This window comes from Bemisia tabaci, chromosome 8 (genome assembly GCF_918797505.1).
Source record: "Bemisia tabaci chromosome 8, PGI_BMITA_v3".
In the NCBI taxonomy this organism is placed as follows: domain Eukaryota; kingdom Metazoa; phylum Arthropoda; class Insecta; order Hemiptera; family Aleyrodidae; genus Bemisia; species Bemisia tabaci.
The window spans coordinates 30,200,648-30,220,903 of record NC_092800.1 but is presented as its reverse complement, the minus strand read 5'-3'; the positions used below and the strand labels follow the sequence as shown (position 1 = coordinate 30,220,903).

The 20,256-nt window shown below is 39.3% G+C and overlaps 1 protein-coding gene across 1 annotated transcript in view; it reads right to left on the bottom strand.

Annotated features, from left to right (window-relative positions):
• Positions 1-19,735, bottom strand: part of pb (homeobox proposcipedia) — a 107,958-nt gene extending 88,223 nt beyond the window's left edge. Inside the window, 1 exon segment of the mRNA XM_019046763.2 lies at positions 18,100-19,735. Within this exon segment, the coding sequence (XP_018902308.2) occupies positions 18,100-18,613 (514 nt within the window). The 5' untranslated portion in view covers positions 18,614-19,735.
• Between the last annotated feature and the right edge of the window lie 521 nt (positions 19,736-20,256).

Sequence of the window (20,256 nt, the reverse complement as noted above, 5' to 3'; positions counted from 1 at the left end):
AACTCTTAAAAACATCGACAAGAAAAAGTACTCTTGATTCAATCAGCATCTAGCTTAAATCAGGAACCAAGCCTCTTAATTTAAGTGGATTTCGTTTTGATTCAAGCAAAAATCCGATTGAATCAAGAGTATTTTTTCTTGTCAATGTTTTCAAGAGTCTGGACTCTAGATCCAATGTGTTTTTTCCAGTGCGCTGGATTCATATGTTTTTGAGCTACATCGATGTGCCATGTTTTGATGGCGAATTCGATGGTTTTGAGCGAGGGACTTAAAGTTATACCAGAACACGTGGTTCTGAGCCACTTCATGACTGAAGACTCCAAGGCAACTTGCGCCGAAGTATTTGGATGTATTAATTTTCTAAAACTCCTCAGAGAGAGAAATTTTAGTGCAAGGTCTTTTTTAGACACAGCAAAGCCAGACATGGAATGTTGTAACAAAATATATTAAAATAGCATAATTCATCGGAACAAGATTGCTCGAAAGTCACAGCTCAAGCTGAAATGGTAAAAGGGGAGCGCAGTTTCAAATCACTGGAAATGCCCATGTTTCGTCGAAAATTTATAAAGAATTAGAAAAAATACACGTATAATTTAAGAATATAGCAATTGCTTGGTTTTCATTGTATCTTTGCGAAAAAGTACGACTTTGCGACGAAAGAGAAACATGCTCAAGACAACTTCCCAAAAACCCAAAAATTCTCACTGCTGTCGTAAATATTGAACTCTACGAGGTCTTCCATCTTCTTAAAAATGTTAGTCATCAGTGAAGAGGGGTGGCTGAAACTCTAAGTACAAAGCAGCCACTTGGCAACGCTGGAAAGAGCGCGGTATGCCAGTGACGCTTCCTTTAAAAAGCTTAAACCTTGTTCAACAACCTTTCTTCTGGCGTATAACTAAATTAAACCGATAGGACGCTCATACATCTGCACTAAATGCAGTGTGATTTATGTCTTCTCGCCAATTTTATATCTCGCTTTAAAATCCGTCATTTTTCCGGCTCCGATTTTCCTCGCCGAATCAGAATCGTTTAATTAAAATTCAAGCTCCTTCCCTCTTTGTCGCCACGACTGCACGAGTCCTGGGAATCCGCGCAAGTTCTCAAAGTTATTGCAAAGTGGCTTTGCTCTGTTGTCGTGCTCTACAAAGAATTAAATTTTAAGCTAATCGTCTGATCTAGTTAAAATTCTTTATTAAATTGTCTTATTTCTTGGGCGGAAATGTGTTATAAATCTATGTAAAATAAGTCTTGTAAATTCATTCAGAAAGAGATGAGAGGGAGGGAGGAAGAGGGGTTAAAATTCCGAAAAAGTGCGTTACGTACTTTAGGGACGGCCCCTAAGTGATACTCTTGGTTTAAGGAAACCAGATGTCTGGTAACATTTAGCATTCTCATGGTAATTATGATGAATGTTTTCATATAGTTCTTGCATTGGATACCATTGAGTCTGTTATTGATCACCATACTCATATCACTGCACCTAAACCGATGTTTTTTTTGTCGATAAATATTTCATTTTTTTTACCGGAAACCATTTTCAATCCACTCGTGACAATGCCTTTAATGCATAAAGCTAATAACAAGAAAAGCAAAAAAAAAATAAAAAAAAAAAAAAAAAAAAAAAAAATTGAAAATTATGGCTAGGAATGACAGGGTATCATCTATATTATACAGCTACAAGCAAAATCTTAGAAGCACTATTTCTGACGAACTGCGGGACTGATAAGGATGATCTTTACATGTATGTCATCTGTAGTAGATGTAGATGTGCAAAAAATTATGAAACCCCGAACTTTTAATGTTGTAGAGCTTTTAAAGCTCATGTCACTTAAGTCCAATGTTAATAGCCTGAGAGATATGTCGTTTCTGCTAGAAACGTCAAGGTGTGGGATTCTACCTGAGTGACTCGAATAAACAATAAAACAATGGAAAAGCTCGTGAAGGGTTCCTCATTCGAAGAGTTGAGGAACGGTGCATCGCTCAGGGTTCAAGGTTCAAAGTCCAAGGTATAAGGTTTAACTCAATTTTTCCTGCATTTTTCAGGCTTCGATTTGTGGCATTGGTCAATTTACTTGATTGATGAATTTCTATTAATATTTACAGCATATAAACAGCAGATATAAAGTGAGAAGGCAGGCGCTGCGTCGCGTCGGGACGGACCAAATATTATTAACTCTTAACGGTCGAAATTCGATTTTTCTTTTTTAATTAAGTATTTAAAAATAACGTAATAAATGGAAATTTTTCCAGTAAGTGGACTGTGAAATTATGTACATCCAGCTATTCCTCATCATTTACAAATCTGAGTGTTACGCCAAAAATCTTGAAATCGATTCAGCTCGAACACAAAATGGTGTATTAAAATGGAAGAACATTTTTGCCTATACATATGCGTATAGGGCCCGCGAAGCGGGCCTGAGGGCGCGAGGCGCCCTCCCGGGGGTTGGGCCGCGTAGCGGTTAGGGGGCAGGGCCCCCTAGTCTTTCTTTCTTTCTTTCTTTCTTTCTATACTATAAGCTCCAAGACCTCCTAATTTTGCGAAACTGGTAACGCTTAGTTCCAGCGTTCTACCGGGCCGATTTTCATGATTTTTGCGGTTATCGACGGGCAATTGTCTCTAGATAAGCCAACTCTTTTCAGATTTTCAAAATATGGCCCAGGTTTTTTTATATTACGTGGTAAAGTTGCGAATTCTCCCATTTAAACAATGTAAATGTATACTTTTTGTCATAGTTCGTTTGAGCGTTCTACCAGGCCGATTTCCATGATTTTTGCGTAAATCGACAGGTAATAGGCCCTAGATGAGCCCGCTGTAATCAGATTTTGGAAAAAGGACCCAGATTTTTTTAAAATCACGTTATAAAAGTGAGTGAGTTTATAGAATGTTCCGGTACTGCTACCGCTATGCGCGGGAGGATGCGCAGTGGTCGAGGAGGTTGCGCAGTGGTCGAGGAGGTTGCGCAGTAGCTGTGTAGCCTGCGTATCAGCTCTACACTTATCTACACAAGATTCGCACTAGAACCCTCACGTCGAGCGGTGACCGAGTCGTCTAAGACGTCGAATGCGTCCACTTTGAACTCGGTGTAGGTTCGATCCCCGGCTCATTAAATCTTAATTATTACCTGACTATCATTGATCATTGTTTTACCGCAATAATTCATCAAGCAGTCATTCCAAAACGCGTCCTTTTAATTTTAAAGTAATTTTAAATAAAGTTTAAAATTAAAGTATACCTCATATCGTAATTTTTTAGGGGAAAAATAAAACTAACACTGATAGGAGGGTAAAAATAGGGCCGCGAAGCGGCCCATTGATGGCGCGGAGCGCCTTCAGGGGGTTGGGCCGCGTAGCGGCCAGGGGGCGTAGCCCCCTAGTAACTGATTATTCTTGATACTTTACAATGTTTTATCTCACTGTAAGCATGCATTTGACTGAGGCAAGAATCAGGGCCAAACTGATTTTCTTCTTCAAACTTATTTTTCTCATAATCCTGTTATTACGTTACGTACTTTATAAAGAAGTTTTTCACTTCTTTTCATTCCGCGCCGGTCAGATGCATGTTCATTATCATGGTTTTAATTTGTCATTTCTTGGATTTTTCCAGCTGAGAATGGGCAAAGAATAATGCGCCAACGTTCTGTTTTTGTTGTTTTTCTATTTATATATTAATCGTATTATACTCATTTTCTAACGCGTTCTATGTATTCTATATCCTGACCCTTACTTATGATTCAAGCAATTTCAAAGAATAGTTATTCCATAGCGACCTCCACTATTTATTAAAACTCCTAAACTGGCATCATCAAACAAAACTTCTCCACGAGTCACACCGCAAAATATAAATATCACTAGGGTCTTCATTTCCGGGTTTTAATTTCCCTTATGATAAGAGCTTCCGGCCCCTGAATTTAAGTCCTACAAAACGGAGCTTTGAAAGAGACGCCTTCCAATTGGAAAAGAGCAGCCTTCTCGGCAAATATGATTACGGACAATTGTTGTTTTAGACGGAGGAGTGCATAGAAGATTGCAGATAATTGACGAGGAGGGCATTCTTTGAAGTGTTTGCAGTTACGAAGGGTAAATGTAACCGAAAGAAAAACTAACAAACTAACTTAGGTGTCTCTGTATTCCACTTCCCAAGTTATCAGGTGCCTTAATTGCTAACAAAAATGCCGTATATGGACCTTCATACGTGGCCTTAGATAAAATCAAAATTTTCAGAAAAATCTGACGAATAATGTTTCTCTAGCTTTTCAGAGACTTTAAATCGCAAATGGTCAAAAAACTGTCAAATGAAATGAAACTAGCATTTTTCAAGACTAAGTATTTTGTTGGGGGAAATCCGGATGTTCATACAGCGTTCTTCTGAGCACGGCAGAAAATGTCAGTGACTCAGTCTTACTGTGTAAGGAAGATTTTCGAAAATTTCAAAATTTTCCCCGCACTGAAAAAAAAGTCGCTTGGATCTAGAGACCAGACTCTTAATAACATTGACAAGAAATATACTCATGATTTAATCCAATTTTTCCTTGAATCGAAGAGCCGAGCCTCTTGATTTCGGCGGATTCAAGCTAAAAGTTCGATTGAATCATGGGTATTATTTTGTCAATGTTTTTAGGAGTTTGGACTGATCCAAGCGAATTTTCTTTCCAGTGCGTTAGAGTTGCATCGAACCGAACGATTTATTTTGTGACGTTATACACAACACTCGGACGGTTTCCGCGGCATATCCGCGACGCTAAACAAAACCGAGAGAAGCATGGCCGTTGGCGAATGGCAAGTTGCCGAAGAGGATCCGCCGCGGAGGTTGTCATACCCGCTTGGCTCCTCCATACGTGAGACGCCGCGTCGCACCGCGGATCCACGCCCTTTTCAATTTTCACACCGTAGATCATACGCAGGGTGGGCGGAGGGGCGCGGCGTATTCAAATCAGACGCCAACGTGACGTTCGGCGGCGCGGCCCAGGCGAGGAGAGCGAAAAGAGGGGTAAACCAGGCATAGACAGGGGAAAAGGACGCATAACGTAGCCTTCCTGACATAGGCACGTACACAGGGTGATCCAGGGTTAAAAGTCCAGACTGCAGGGGCCGAAACACCCCCAAACCTTCTCTTTAAATTTTTTTTCGTGTGTGTGTACCGCACTAGGTGGTTTAAAAATTTCGAAGAAAACACCCATATGCGTAGAAACGTTTGAGATTTCGGTTTTTTCAGATCATTTATGAATTCAGGGCTTAAAAATACAGAGGAGTAGAAATTTACATGAGATTTAGTTCCCAACCGTTGCCAAAATTCAGGAAGCACGATTTACTTTCCGAAATTTTGGGGGGCCATGGCTCCGACTAGGGGCACTTTTGGAAAAAACTTTATACAGCAAAAAAGTCCATTATTTTGAACCGCAGAACACGCTCCTGCAGTCTGGCCGTTAAAGTGAACTGAAGTTCTAGGCTAACATAAAGTAGAATATCAGAAAATATTAAATTCGAATATGCAAATGATACGATATTGGTGGCTTAAAAATGTATCACCTGGTAACCGTGGTTAAATATTTCAATCTTCTTGGACAAACTTGAATGGAGAGACTTCCACTTTTTTGAGAAATTGACCACTACTCAACAACTCCTACGCGAGGTGTTTTCAACACGAAAAATTCAGAGGAAACGTTGACGGGGGGCAGCGAAAAAAGGGATAACGAAAAAAGGAAAAAGGAAGGATGAAATTAAATCCCTCGGGATTAGGGTTTGAAACTGTTTCTAATTTGCGGCAGGATTTCTCGGGGCGAAGTGAAAGAGGAGGTCCCTCAGCCTCGCTCCGAGGGAACAAGGCTCGTGTTTTAAAAGCTTACCGATGCTCGCGAGGTTTTCTCGCTCGTGTTTCCCAGTGCCTCGATTTCGGAGTGGGATTACTTCCACGGTGTCAACGGCTGCACGGCGGGTTGCAGAGTCGGCGCGAAGCAGGCGCTTCGAGAGCAGCCACCAGATATCGTTTTCGATTGGTAGCTCATAAAGGAGGCTGAGGCTTGAATGAGGTTTCTGAAATTACTATTCTGTTCAAAAAATTGACCGGACAAAGTAACTCAGATATGCTGTGAAGAAAGATTTAAATCATGGGAAATCGACTCCAAGAAATCCGAATTTGAGGGTCCCGTTATCCTCAGAGGACTTTTCTGATGGGGCACAGGAGTAGCCCCCACACTGGTTAAATTTGAAAGTTCAGAGTCCCCAAGTGCCCCATCAGAAAAGTCTCTGAGGACAACGTGACCCTCTAATTCGGATTCCTTGGGGTCGATTACCCATGAATACACATTTTTAACGAGTCGCCACTTCTTTTAACGAACTTGAATTTTTTCAAATGGAGCTCTGTTCCTCACCTTTAGGGATCGATATTTTAGACATTGATGGGCCGATTTTGGATTACTTGCATGGTGTCGATTTAAGTTAATCCCGTACTTTCTGATTCTGATGAAACAATTTCACAGTTTTGACGTAAATCCTGATTTTTGAAGTACGGGCCTCCCTTTTACTCCCCACGGAGCGCTAGGGGGCCTCTGGAACCATGAAATTCAGATTCCTTGAGGTCGATTCCCTGCGAATTCCCATGATTCTGGACTTCGCACAATCCAAATTAACCGAAAAAAGGCCTGGTGCAATAGGTCTAGGCCACCCTGTAGTTTTTGTTTTTTTTTGTTTTTTTGTTAGTAGTTTTTGAAAATTAGCCAGGAATTCTGAAATGCTACACAGTAGTGCATTAATTTTTACCCATAAAGAGCAAATTGTAATCTTATCCGTTTTAAATGGAAAAGTTATGGGGGAAAAAAATGTTGGTACCTAACTGCACTTTCTACATCTCGGTCTAATTTCGTTTCTTCAAGGTTAAAAAAGTAACGTGCAGTCTTTGCAAAATTGCAACGCTCTCAGTTCTATTTTTGCAAATGCAGTTCACATCAGCAATGAGCAGACTGCATAGAATCACGTGCGAGGATTACCTTGAACGCAAGGTTAAAGAGTTGCCCGTCGGTCGATGCTCTGCTGTTGTGCGTAAGCTCGAGCAAACATAGCAAGTCAAGAGCGAAGCGGGGAAAAAAGTTTAAAATAACTAATGGCACCAGGCAAGTGCAAATGACGCCGGGGAAACCCCCTCCCCCTCCTCCCCTACAGGAATCGATACGCACCCTTGTCGATGATCGGCTGAGCAAGTGAGTAACCCATTAAAGGAGCTTTCAGTCTTTATCATTAGGTCTTTAGACGTAAGTTCAGTGGGGCGCCTTGCGCTGCTGTTCAACTGCGGTCACACTGTCTTCTCTGCCGTGCCAAGGAAAAGCGTCGTATGAACCTTCAGGCGTTGCCGAATTTCCTTTCATAAAACGCAAATTTCCTGATAAACGTATGACTATATTTCTCTCAATTTTTCACGTAATATCGTTCGCAATTTCACCTACAGATTCTGAAAATTTAAAGGAAAAATATTCATAACTTTCCTCAAAAATAATAATTTCATCGAAGTGAATTTGACAACTCTTGAATGTTCATACGGCATTCTTCCTTAGCACGGAAGTATTCTGCCGTATGAACATTCGAATGCTGCCAAATTTACTCACACAATATAGGTATTTTTGAAGGAAGTTAGGCATATTTTGCAGAGAAATTTTTAAACACTTCAGATTGGATTACGAAGTAAATTCTCTGAAAATTTGAAAGTAACATGTACCTACAAATTCTCTCGAATCGTTATTCCACAATTGAAGTTCGGCAAAGTTTAAAGGCTCAGACGGCGTTTTTTTTAGCATGAAGGTGTTGATCTGGTATTTTCATAATTTTTCTAGCACTCTTTTCTCAGTTTTTTAACCTTTTGGCTCTCAGCCATTGTGACATCGTACTTGTCGCGGTTCTCACATATTTCAGTTGATTATGAAATACGTGCTTCAATTTTTTATATGAGTTTTCAAAGAGGACAAGTCCGAAGGGTTAAAGTCTCCTATTGAACCTAATTTTTCTCCTCCAAAAGAATTCTTCTGCTAAAATTTTTGACAATATCGCATCTTCAGACCGCCTCTCCTTCCAAGTTGAGAAATCGTGGACCTCAGATGCCATCCTCTACAGGGAAATCTGCAAATCTTGCTCAACCCCTTTAACTCCTACGGCTCTTACCCTTTTCAGAGTTGTCTATTTAAAATGTTGAGAGTTCCTGCAAGTTATTTCTTTTGATATAGGGACACTTCAAAAATTTCAAGTCCCTATCTCAAAAACACCACGACCAATGGCAGTATTCGCCAGAAAAACACATTGACATATCAAGAGGGCATGAATTCAATCGGCATGAATCGATCGAAAAGGAAAAACGTGAATCGATCGACAAAAAACCGGTGTCCATTCAATTGACATGAATCGATTGGAAAATAAAAACGTGAACCGATCGAATCGATTCAATTGACATCGATTCGATCGACAATTAATTGAAAAAAAAAAAAAAAACAGTGTCAATGCGATCGACATGAATCGATCGAAAAACGAGAACGTGAACCGATGGACGTGATTACATCAACACCAATTTGTCCGACAATAGTTGATCGATTCGCGGGTTTGTCGATCGATTCACGGGTTTGTCGATCGACTCACGGATTTGTCGATCGACTCACGGTTATCGATCGAATCAAGTCGATTGGTTCACATTTTTATTTTCGATCGATTCATGTCGATCGAATCCATACCATCCGACTTATTGTATCGACTTTTTAATCACTGCGACTAATACGAAATCCTCACAGACGGCGTGCATGACTGACAACATTTTTTGTCAAAACCGTCCCAAATCACGATAAACAATCCCCCTTTCCCAATCCCTACATTCTGTCTACGGTGGCAAGTGCACTGCATGGACAGTCTTCCTACCCTGACTTTGACCTGCGGGTAACCCTGAGTCCCTGGCAGGAGACTCCACATTAAGGCGTATCGACAGGGTCGAAGGGATGATGAATGGAGCGAGACCCTTCGGCGTTCACCGATCGCCCTCGCCCCGATTCCGCGGCACCATCCCTGTCGTAACAACCGCGTATGTCCAATGAGAATACTATGCAGTTCCGTCGTTTTTGCTTGGGATTGCAGTCTGCCAATGCGCTACATCTTTTTTTCCTCGCTTGAGGCCTGGTAACACCGGCTAGTTTACTCGCCGATTATCTTCACGGCTAACTTCATTCGGTGCCACCACTTTTTAAAAGGAAAATTCCGTCTAAATTTACTTTTAGTGACCTACCAACAGCTCTTACTTGAGCCATCTCAAGGTGAAATCATAATGTAGGATAGACAGAATTGAACCGCGTTAAGCAGAAGAAAACCAAGCCACATCAGCTATTGCCAGTTTTAATTGTAGAATTAATGTTAACGTGAAAACAGTTGTGTGGATTTTCGTGCAAATTACGGTGAATTTTCTGCATAGTACGAAGCGAATTCCTCAAAATTTTCAAAGAAATCCGCACAAATGTCTCTCATTTCAAGTTTCGGATTAAGGGCTGCAAAAGCGAGTGAAAGACATTCATTGACCACCAAACAGTATCGAAATTGATAACGCATACTTCCAAGACGGCAGGCACATGAGAATCTTCAAAACCATCACTCTGAAATTTCCGAAGTTGATTGCATGAAAAAAAAAAATCGCCATGCAAGGAGCATCATGAGAGGAATGGCTGCTTACAGTGTCATCACTCTTGATATTTCGATCTATCATGAATTTTGTCATTAATAAATAAGATCCTAGAAACTCAAATGCCAACTGCCAAGTAAATACCAGAAATGCTGGTAAAACGGCTGCGATGAAGGGTAGCCCGCACTTTAAGAAGAGGCCACATCTTCTTCTTGAAACTCCAGATGATCTAAAGAAAATGTATGATGCAAAAAATTTTAAAGCGAAATTAAAAGAATATCTAATTAACGGCGAGTACTGTGAAATTAATGAGTACACTCAGGATTGAATCTTAGTTTGACCTACTACTATGTGATTTAATTATTTTCCCTACTCGATGAATGTATTAAAATATTAACGCATATCTTGACATATTTGTATTAGCCTTTTTGTGCAGAAACAAACAAACAAATAAATCTAAAACCTAAATGATTCTAAAAATGCCGAAAATGTTTCAACAAATTTGTTTCTAAAAAAAGGGATCGGTTTTTTCCCTTTTAATCTGATCTTACAGTGAAATTGACATCAAACATGTTTGTTGCGCTGAGCGAAGGTTTTGACAGTCTTCGAAGACGTGTCAGAACTTGGAAGTTCATCCATCACTTGGATTTTTCACACGACTTCGCAGTTCGCTCCCAAGTTCCCCTGCTCGGTCGAATAGGGGGAGCATCTAACAGAACTTCAAGCTGTGCGCGCGGTAGAGGGTGCAAGTGTGAGGGAGCCTCATGTCTGCCCCAAAGATTGGCGCTGGAGATCTGTTTACGTATTTATACCTACAAATGTCTTGTTCCCGATTTGATTTATGATGGAGGCGGCCTTTGGTCTATTCACGCGGCAAATGCTCCCCGGTGCATTTTTAGCCTGTCTCAGCCCCTTTTTTCCCCCGAATTGGCACGCGCAGACAGATGACCGGATAATTGCCCGCATGAAGCTTTTACTTCTACTTCAGAGCTATCGTCGGTTGAGTTGGATATCGTTTACCGTTCTGTATTGACTTATTCGCTAATATGACATATTTGGACCGCGTTTAGCAGAAAGGAACCAAGCCACTTCAGCTATTGCCAAATGTCATTTGAGCAATTTATTTTTTTATATGAGAACGGTTTTGTGGATTTTTGTGCAAATTTTAGTGAATTTTTTACATAGCACGAAGCAAATTCCTTAAAATTTTCAAAAACATCCGCACAAATATTATCTTGTAAAAAATTAATTTGCCCGGTGGAATTTGGCAATAGCTGAGAAGGCTTGGTTCCTTTTTGCTTCACGCGGTCCATTTGTCAGTGAATCACTAGACAAGGCACGAATTTAAGCATTGTGGTATATCAATGGCCAAACCACGAAACCACGTATCTCTATTTGCAACGCTGCATGTAGACTTCCCGTCATACTTCGTTAACCCATTTGAGAACTAATCAACTTAATTCCTTGAAAATGTCCTAGATTTTTCTTCTTTATCAGCAAAATATTCCGCAGAAATTTCAAGTTATACGTATGGCTGGCTTGTTTCTCTTCGAAAAATAATTAAAAGGGGCAGTAGTTTTGAAACACCGCAATGGAAATACGTCGTTTTGCACTTTAGCTATCGATGTGTCTTCTTAAGAATTTCACACAGAAACACAATTTGAGCAATGGAAATCACTGACACTAACTCTTTACGAATATATTAACAATTTTACTGGCTAAGAAAAAGGTTAATCCCTCGCTTACAAGAAACACACAAAAGTGTACTTGAATTAAATCGCGTACTACAGCAGTTTACGATACAGCAGTTTACGAATGCTAGCAGGCACGATCTTTAATCGACCAGTATTCCCTCCTCACCCTGTGTTCTTCAAAGTCTAAAGGACCAGGACGTAGAAATGGACGTGGCGTGGGCGTAAACGTGGACGTGGAGTATCATTACCCAAAAAACCACCTCGGTCCAACAGCTGAGCCGAAGCGTCGAGATTAAGGGTACCGAATATTTTCTGTCTCTGATATTTTCATACCGCAAATAATGTGACGGTATGCCGTATAGAGTGTGATTTAACTGTACAAGTTTCCTTGATTTTGGATTGGAGGTAATCGAAGTCAAAGGCACTCATATCACTGTTGCAAAAAAAAAAAAAATGAGGTAAATGATAACTGAGCGTGATCATATTGGAGAACCTGATCGAAGCTCTAAAAGAACTGACTGCTCGTCAAAATTTTACTATACCTATCGTGTATTCTGCTAAAATTACAGCTCCTCATAGTTGGGGCTAAATTCGGCTTTAGGTTCAGTAAATTACCCAAATCTTTCTTCTCAGCGATTCGATTCATTCACTTTACAACAGACAGGAAAAAAATGAAAAAAAAATGAAAAAAAAATGGAAAAAAAAATGGAAAAAAAAAAAAAAAAAAAAAAAAAAAAAAAAAAAAAAAAAAAACCTACGAGCGACGGACGGAGAGAAAAACGATGAGTATACATCACGACTTGTAAGGTCGGTTTCATAACACTCGCATTCACACGCAAAAACATACCCGATACCCGGTCAAAACATGGCGGCCGAAAAAAATGATTTAAAGTATCCATCTGACCTTCCACAATGACTCGGAGGAACCGAAATTAGCCGAGTAAATCCATCTGCTCCTGCCGACTTCGACACAAATGGATGACCCGAAATCATGGCCGCTTCGGTAACCAGTGTTGCCAAACTTATGACAACGGTCAGCTCCATTAATGGGAAAATATGCGTATTCAAACACCATATGGAAACAATGACGCCGGCCAAACACGAAGTAATTACTGGTTATACGAATTTATGGAAGCGATACAAAACCGGCTTCTGTTCTCACGATTTTAGAATTTTTTCCACCCGGATCTTTAAGTTTTTTCTTCTTCTTTTTTTCGGATGGAATGGAAAATAAACGAAGAATTTGTAAAGCCCGTACGCTCAAAATAGACCCGAGCTCTTAACTGACGGATCAGGTTTTTCTTGTATTGCTGGTTTTATGATGTTTCATAAATGGCGATGATAGTTCTCCAGCAATGACTCATCATTGAAAAGATAGAATAATAGTGCGGCCATTGTATTTATTTTTTTTTCTGATCGTATTTTTCTAATTTTTTTACTTTTCAATGAAATTTCTCTAATATTTCGTTTGGTTTTGCTTGACAGTGGACTTTAAAAGGGACGGTCAGCACTACCGTACAAACTGAGTAGTCTATGCTTGCTGAAGAATGATAGAATTTAATTTCATTATTCATAAATGATGGGAAGTAAGGAAACTGATTTTTGACAAATCGATGTGATTTGACGTGATTTTCACAAAAATCATGTGACGTCAGAGCTATAATAATGGTCGGAACTCCACCAAAGCGACATAACCACAAGTCTGTGAAAGAATTTCTCTGGATTTTTTTCGAAACCGATTTTCTCTTCAAACCGAGTGCTTAGAAAAATGCAAGTCGGCGTTGATTAAAAAAAGATCAAACTTGAAAACGGTTTTGGAAAAAAACTACAAATCAAAAGTCATTTTCATCTGTAGTGAGCCATTCAAAATGCATTTTGCTCTATCAGGGAGCAATTTGCCGCAAAAATTGAGCTGGAACATTCCGAATGTATTGTAAAAAAATGAAAAAAAAAACAAAACAAAACCAAACAAAAACAAACATTTTTTGCTCTCAGTTTTCTTTGATTTGTTTTAGGATTAAAAAAAATTAGGTATACTCCTTTGGTATTTGTTTTCTCCGAGCAAGGTCAGCTGAAGGAGTGAAAGAGAAAGGATTCCTCTGGCTTTTATCTTCTGCTAACCCTTTGCCACCCCAATATTTTCAGTGACCGAGTATCAATACGAAAGGCATTCACGCAATAATATACAGTTCCCGTTAGGTGCGATCCGCATTGTCTTTGTATTTCTCCTTTTAGACCCTAAAGACAAATATTCCGGGAAGAGTAGACGCAAAACAAGTCCATCCGTTTTTCAAAACGCTGTATTTTGAGGGTAAGAACGTGAAACAGCGCGAGTTGAATTGTATGATCATTTTTGATTTATTCGCTTTTTCCTTTTTCTCCAGGTGACAAGTAAGTGAGCTAATTTGCCAATTCTGCAGAGGGCTCTTTAAAGATTTGGATATAATACCAACGCTTTGATTATTACAGGCATTTGGCATTTACAAAGTTCCATAATATAAACTGAGAGCATTCATATTGGTATCCTTTTCAGTGAGGAAAGCTTGCTTTGGTGAATTTCATGTGAGATTGAAATGAAGATGATTTTCAAAGGTTGGTCTAAATTTATGGCACACCCCATACTGCACCGTGGCAAATACCGTGCCTCGTTAAAAACAACTGAAGACATAATAAGGATGCCATTCTTGAACTTTCTTTCCAAAACTTCGGAAAGAGATATAAAATAGAGCTCTAATTAAATACCCTGTTTACAGGTCGGTTCTGATTTGTCATAAATGTTGAACCAGATCTGTGAGATCTCTACATCTGTAATCATGCATAAGTTTCCATAAGCCTCACTGATATTTCTGATTGTATTTTAAAAGAGGAATATTGTCTATCCTGTCATTTACGTAATATTTTGACAATTCAGTCATAGTAAACTTATGATAACGTTAGTTTTCGACCCTCTAAAACAATTTTCTTGTTAAGTAAAATCTTGTCTGCATGTGACTTAGTGATGTAGTAGTGACGATTCCTTTCAAACATTCTTAGAATTCTTCACATTATCATTTGAATTTCTTTTAGGGTTACCTTGTGGTTTTCGATATTTCTAATCAATTTCAACTATTTTCACTATTTTTCTTATTCACGTTCTCATTCTGACATCAGTAGTACATTACTTAATGATATAGTAAACGCACTTAGCTATACCACGCTCGGTAAAAAGTATACACCCTCAAAATATATTACACAAAAGAGTAACACGTACTGATGATAAAACGAATCTGCTGAAATTTAGAAGAAACCATTCTCTATTAAACAAAAATTCAAAATTTATTAGAGAGTTTAAAATTTTGAAGTTCAGCAAAAAGACTGCATTCTTCATTCCGTTGGATATAAATATTAAAATCATTTTTTTAACATTATTTATTAAATGCATGTATTGACACGACGTCAGAGAATTTCTGTTCTTAAATTCAGTTATAGAAATGTAAGATTTACAGCATAATTCGATTGTTTTTATCGGAGTTATGAGAGGGGCAAAGATATAATCCTCTATTGTCTATGTATTTTTTGATCGCGGATGGGGATTGTAGCTTTTTCGAGAGAGGGGATTCTAGGATATTGATCGTTGTTTTGGAGTTGTTCATATATCAAAGTACTGAAAATAAATATAATAGCTTAGGTCTGAGTGTTTATTTATTTTATAATTTATATGTATTTATTTGTTTTAGTTGAGTGAAAAAAAAAACAATATTTAGCGTGCACCACTTAAATATTGATTATGTTTCTAAAGATCTTAGATTGACACCCCAGTAAGTCTAGTGTGGCATTTCAACGACTTTGCAAATCCAACGAAAGCACTTTTAATGAAGACACTAATATTGAGCCATGCAACAGTTACGACACGATACTTAGACGTTTAAACTTCTCAACTTTTTCGTGATCCATCATTTTATTCGGATCATTCCGCTAGTTTGCAATCTGTTTTGTCAAACTTTAATAATACTAATCACCACTTTACCATAACAACGGTCATTTAACTTTTAATTTGTATTCTCTCATCAAAATCTACCTATTGGCGTTTCTATAAAAAAAAAAAACGTTGAATCTTTTGCTGTAAGTTTTTTAATAAGTCAGAGAAAAATTCTGATAAACAAAAACAATCCCTTATTGCGGACTTTTTCATTCATGAAACATTCTCGTATTAGCATCCTGTGTAAACATTAGCTACTCATTGTAATTGTAAATTAATTTAAGTCCTCAAAATAGAAAAAATAAACAGTATCAAGAAAACATTAAAAAATTGCAATGTCATTCAGAATTATCTCGCTTTCACGCCTTGCTATGATTTTTGTCAATGAAAACTCTTCTGGAGTGAACTACGATTACAGTTTCACTATGCACTAATTCGAACACGAGTAAACAGAGTAGTAGCTTGAATGTCAAATAGCATTTGTAGGGTCAATACTTGTTATCAATAACCTCAAATTATCTTACGTATATTTATAAATACCGTATATCAATTTCGTTCTTTTATTTTTTCTTGCCCGGAATTATTTGCTAAGCGACGAAGTTGGAAAATAATTCACCACCATTTCATGAAGAAAGTAAAGAAGAAATTTTTAGTGAAAGAAATATTAAACAAAACAGATGGCCTCATTGCATTTAATGCAATAAACATGCATTGAATATGTCATTGAATTGATTCTCAAGATTGTTATTCTATGCATTGGAATAACAATCTGAATTTCATCCACAGAAAATTTCATTCAGATTGTTATTCCAATGCATAGTACAAAAATCTGAATGAAATTTTCTGTGGATGAAATTTTCGATAAGCAATAGCTATATTAACCTAATATCTATTTTAAACCTTGCCAGGGAAAATGACAATGAGCATAACTACCCACAGCAGAGGGAAAAAGAATTTCCGTAATTTGAGTCAAAAACTCAGTGCAAAAATGTACTCCTAGATAATTTTCTCGCCAACCCAGTAGGATATCCATTTTATCTTGGAGATGTGAAAAACATATACTCCTTAATTTGAAAGGATTTCCAGTGTAGGTATTCTATTCCATGTAAAAATGACAATTTAAAATTCTAGGAGGCGAGATTTAGTAACCATTTACAAAAATTCATGTGAATCATGGCTAGAATTAATACCTAACTTTTCTATGAAGCACTCAGCTTTTTCACAGCTTGACCGCGTCATTTTGTTTTTTATTGACTAAGCAGATCAATTTGGACGTGACATATACCTTCCCTCGATTCAAGTTTTACGCGTTGAATATCTCAAAGAAAATGAACAAGTACGTTTATCAGCTTTTTAATCTACTTTATACATGTTCGCGTCAAGTAAATAGAAATTACGTCATAGCAAAGAAGAAAGAAAAACTTAATAAGAGAAGAACTGCATAGCAGATTTAATTTTCTTGGGGAAAAGAGTAAAAAATACTCTTCAAATTATTAGGAATGAAATTGTTCAAATACCATATCGTTGGAAATTTTGGACTAAAATCCACACAGGATTCTTTTTTGTCCCTATAATCCGAGAGATATGAGTAAAGAGTGAAATATGTGCCGTAAAAATGGAGAACGTATAGAGAGGTTATTCCTCTCTATGAGAGCGGAATTTACTTCAAAAAACGAGTAGACTTTGCACTGAGTTAATACCTATCACACCGGTTGTTTGAAGGCGAAGTAGGCTCCGAATTGAAAAGCACAAATACATAAAGGTTGCTGCTACAGCGCAATACATTGCCGTGCTGAAGAAGAACCCCGTATACGCAATCGAAAGTTGCCAAATTTCTCCGAATTAAACGTGAATTTTTGAAGAGAGGTATGCATATTTTTCCTTGAAATTTTAAATACAATTGCGAACATAATTGTGTGAAAAATTGGATACAAAATATTCAGCAATTTCCTAGTAATTTTGTTTTACCTAATTGGAAGAAATATGGTAACGCCTTTTTGCTCATACGTCGTTCTTTTCTAGCACGGTAACACACCGCTTTACGAGACCTAAAGGTCACATGTGCCCATATTTCCAAAAGTCATTTGAAAAAATTCGTGGAATCTCTTCGTCGACGCCTTACCGCTATCCCAACATTCAACGTAAACCTTCTTTATCGAGACATTTTAAAATCCTTCTTGCCTTTGTTAACGAATCTACCTTTTTTTCTGAAAAATAAATCCCTTTTGCTGACTGCAACACGAGATTAAGATGGTTGGGTCCATATTGAACGCTCAAGATTGTGATTCAAATAATTCGGTCAGGAAAACCGATGTTTGGTTGAGCTGACAGGAGGTCTATTCCTGTAACCGAAAACTTCGGTCAGCTGAACCGAAAAACCTTGGTGTTCACCATAAACCGACATTTAGTCCCTGCAGCCCGAGTGTTTTTTCATGGTACACTGAAAAAAAAAAAAAACAAACAAACATTGGATCTAGAGTCCAGACTCTTAAAAACATCGACTTGAAAAAGTACTCTTGATTCAATCAGAATCTAGCTTAAATCAAGAACCAAGCCTCTTAATTTAAGCGGATTTCGTTTTGATTCAAGCAAAAATCCGATTGAATCAAGAATATTTTTTCTTGTCAATGTTTTTAAGACTCTGGACTCTGGACTCTCGATGTAATGTGTTTTTTTTTTTTTCCAGTGTAAGTGTAAAACAAAATGGACACTCTACTCAAATGGACAAGAGTTTTTTCCCGACGGTGATCAAAAACTTAAGAGCTACATAAAATAGAGAAGATGAGATAAAAAACGAAACCTACTTTCCCTACCTTGCTGGCTACTTTTCCTAGTGGTTTTCTTCTCCTTCATCCAGGGGTACTCCTGAACGTTGACGCCGGCCTGCTGCTGGTCGAGCATATTCGCGGGGTACATGCCCCCGACGGAGGACCCCGAGGGGGACGGCGGCATATCCTGCATATGGTGTGGCAAGATGAACTCGGCCATGGAGGGTTGCGAGCTGATGAACCCCGACTCGGAGGGCAGCCCTGAATCCAGGGGTGCCCCGGGGGGCATCGTCCCCCCGGCGGCCGCCGAAACCGCCGCCATCCAGAACCCGTTGTTCCCGCAGGTGTCGATTGTCTCGATCCGGGATCCAGGCGAGTGTCCCCGCTTGATCCCGTCGCCGGACCCTAGATAATCATCATCGTCACCCTCCTCCTCACCACCCTCTTCATCGTCGTCTTCATCCTGGTCCGTGGTCACGTGGTCCAGATGAGGGGCCGAGGGGGGGACGATGTGCGGTTTCACGCGGGAATCCAAAAGGAGCTCTTGACTTTTCATCATGGTTTGGGGGCAACGACTCAACACTTCATCCGGGAGGTATCACAATTAACAACATCAATCTTGCAAAATCACTCGTGAAAAAATGTGTTAAAAATTGACTACGACACGATAAAACTACTCGAAGAATTGCACTTTTTATCAGCGGTTGACGCTACGGGCTAATATTGCAACGTTTAATGAAAACCGTGGCCTAGAGGGACGTGTTTCCGATCATTTTTTTACGTAAAATTGCACTTTTTAATCAAATCTGGGTTCGTTTCGGCACACAACTTAATCCATAATAATTCTTTTTCTAGGTAAAAAGCACACACAACTTTGAAAGTCACCGACAAGAATCCCGACCGCGGTTGCAGAAAAAGGTCTCGGTATACCCTCCGACACCACGTGACACCGCCGACATGGTTTCGGGACAATCACACTGGAATCACACCGTAAAATTGGTGACTGACCAGTCACATATTCAAGAAGGAAGCTTGTTGTGTTGAACGCGTTACTGCGAACTTTTAAACACAAATTTTTCGCGTTGAAAAACGTAAGAGAACTTTTAGAAAACACCGTTTCAGACTATTTTTCAACGATATCAAACGCCGGGTATAACGGAAAAAAAGCTCAGGAGTTTTGTGTCACAGATTTAACGGATTCTAGCGATGTTCAGCCCGAAAAACGCACTTCAGTTCGCGAATGAAAATAAAAAAGGCAACATAAAATCAGAGAGTTTTACGCTTTTGCTGTGACGGAAAATTGACCCTCATGTTGAGTCACGATCGTGCAAAACGGCAGTAACAGGAATCGGCAGGGAAATCCGTCACAAAAACAAGAAAAACCTCATATTCAACGCACTAATTTGAGATTCGAGAGAAAAAAGAGGATTTTATGCTTCGGCTCGACTGAAAATTGACCCTCGTGTTGAGACACGAACGCACAATACGGAAAAACTTCAAGGGAGCTGGAAATTGTAGGAAAATTTGTCGAAAATTCAGAAAAAACCCTTAAAAGTACCGCACCATTTTGAGATTCACGTGAAAAAAACCGTGTAGATTACGAAACCGGAGAGTTTTGTGTCACCACCGTGCGAAGGAACAGACCGCTCACGGAGGCATCCGATGACGAAACGAGAAATTCTACGGACGAAATGAGAATTCTACGGACGAATGAGAATTACGAAAGCGGAAAAGCGTGGAAAACTCGCGGGGAAAACAAGGCGCGGCGTAAACAAACGCGGGAAGAAGAAAAAGTTGCGGCTGTTGTCGTGAGACTGAGGACGGCTGAGGGCCCGAGAGAGCGGCTGGCGGGAACCCACCAAATGAGAACGGGGTGTCTTCGGGCCGAGGCGAGGCGAAGCGAGTTCTGTTGCCGCTGCCGCCATCCTCTTCGCGCCAACCACGGCGCATGCGCCCCGCTCGCCTGTCAATCAAAACTCCATCTTGGCCGCCGAAACAACGGAACGTTCGCGGCGTTGTGTTGGACGAGTTTTCCCCGATTTCCGGCTCGAAATCGAGAGTGATTTCCGGCTTGATTGATGACACGCGACATCTGGACACAGAGACTTTATTGCGGAGATACACTGATATAAATATTTGTGTTTTTGTGTTACTTTTGGTTAATATAGACAGTAGAGACCAACTCAAATTTTGATTTTCAAA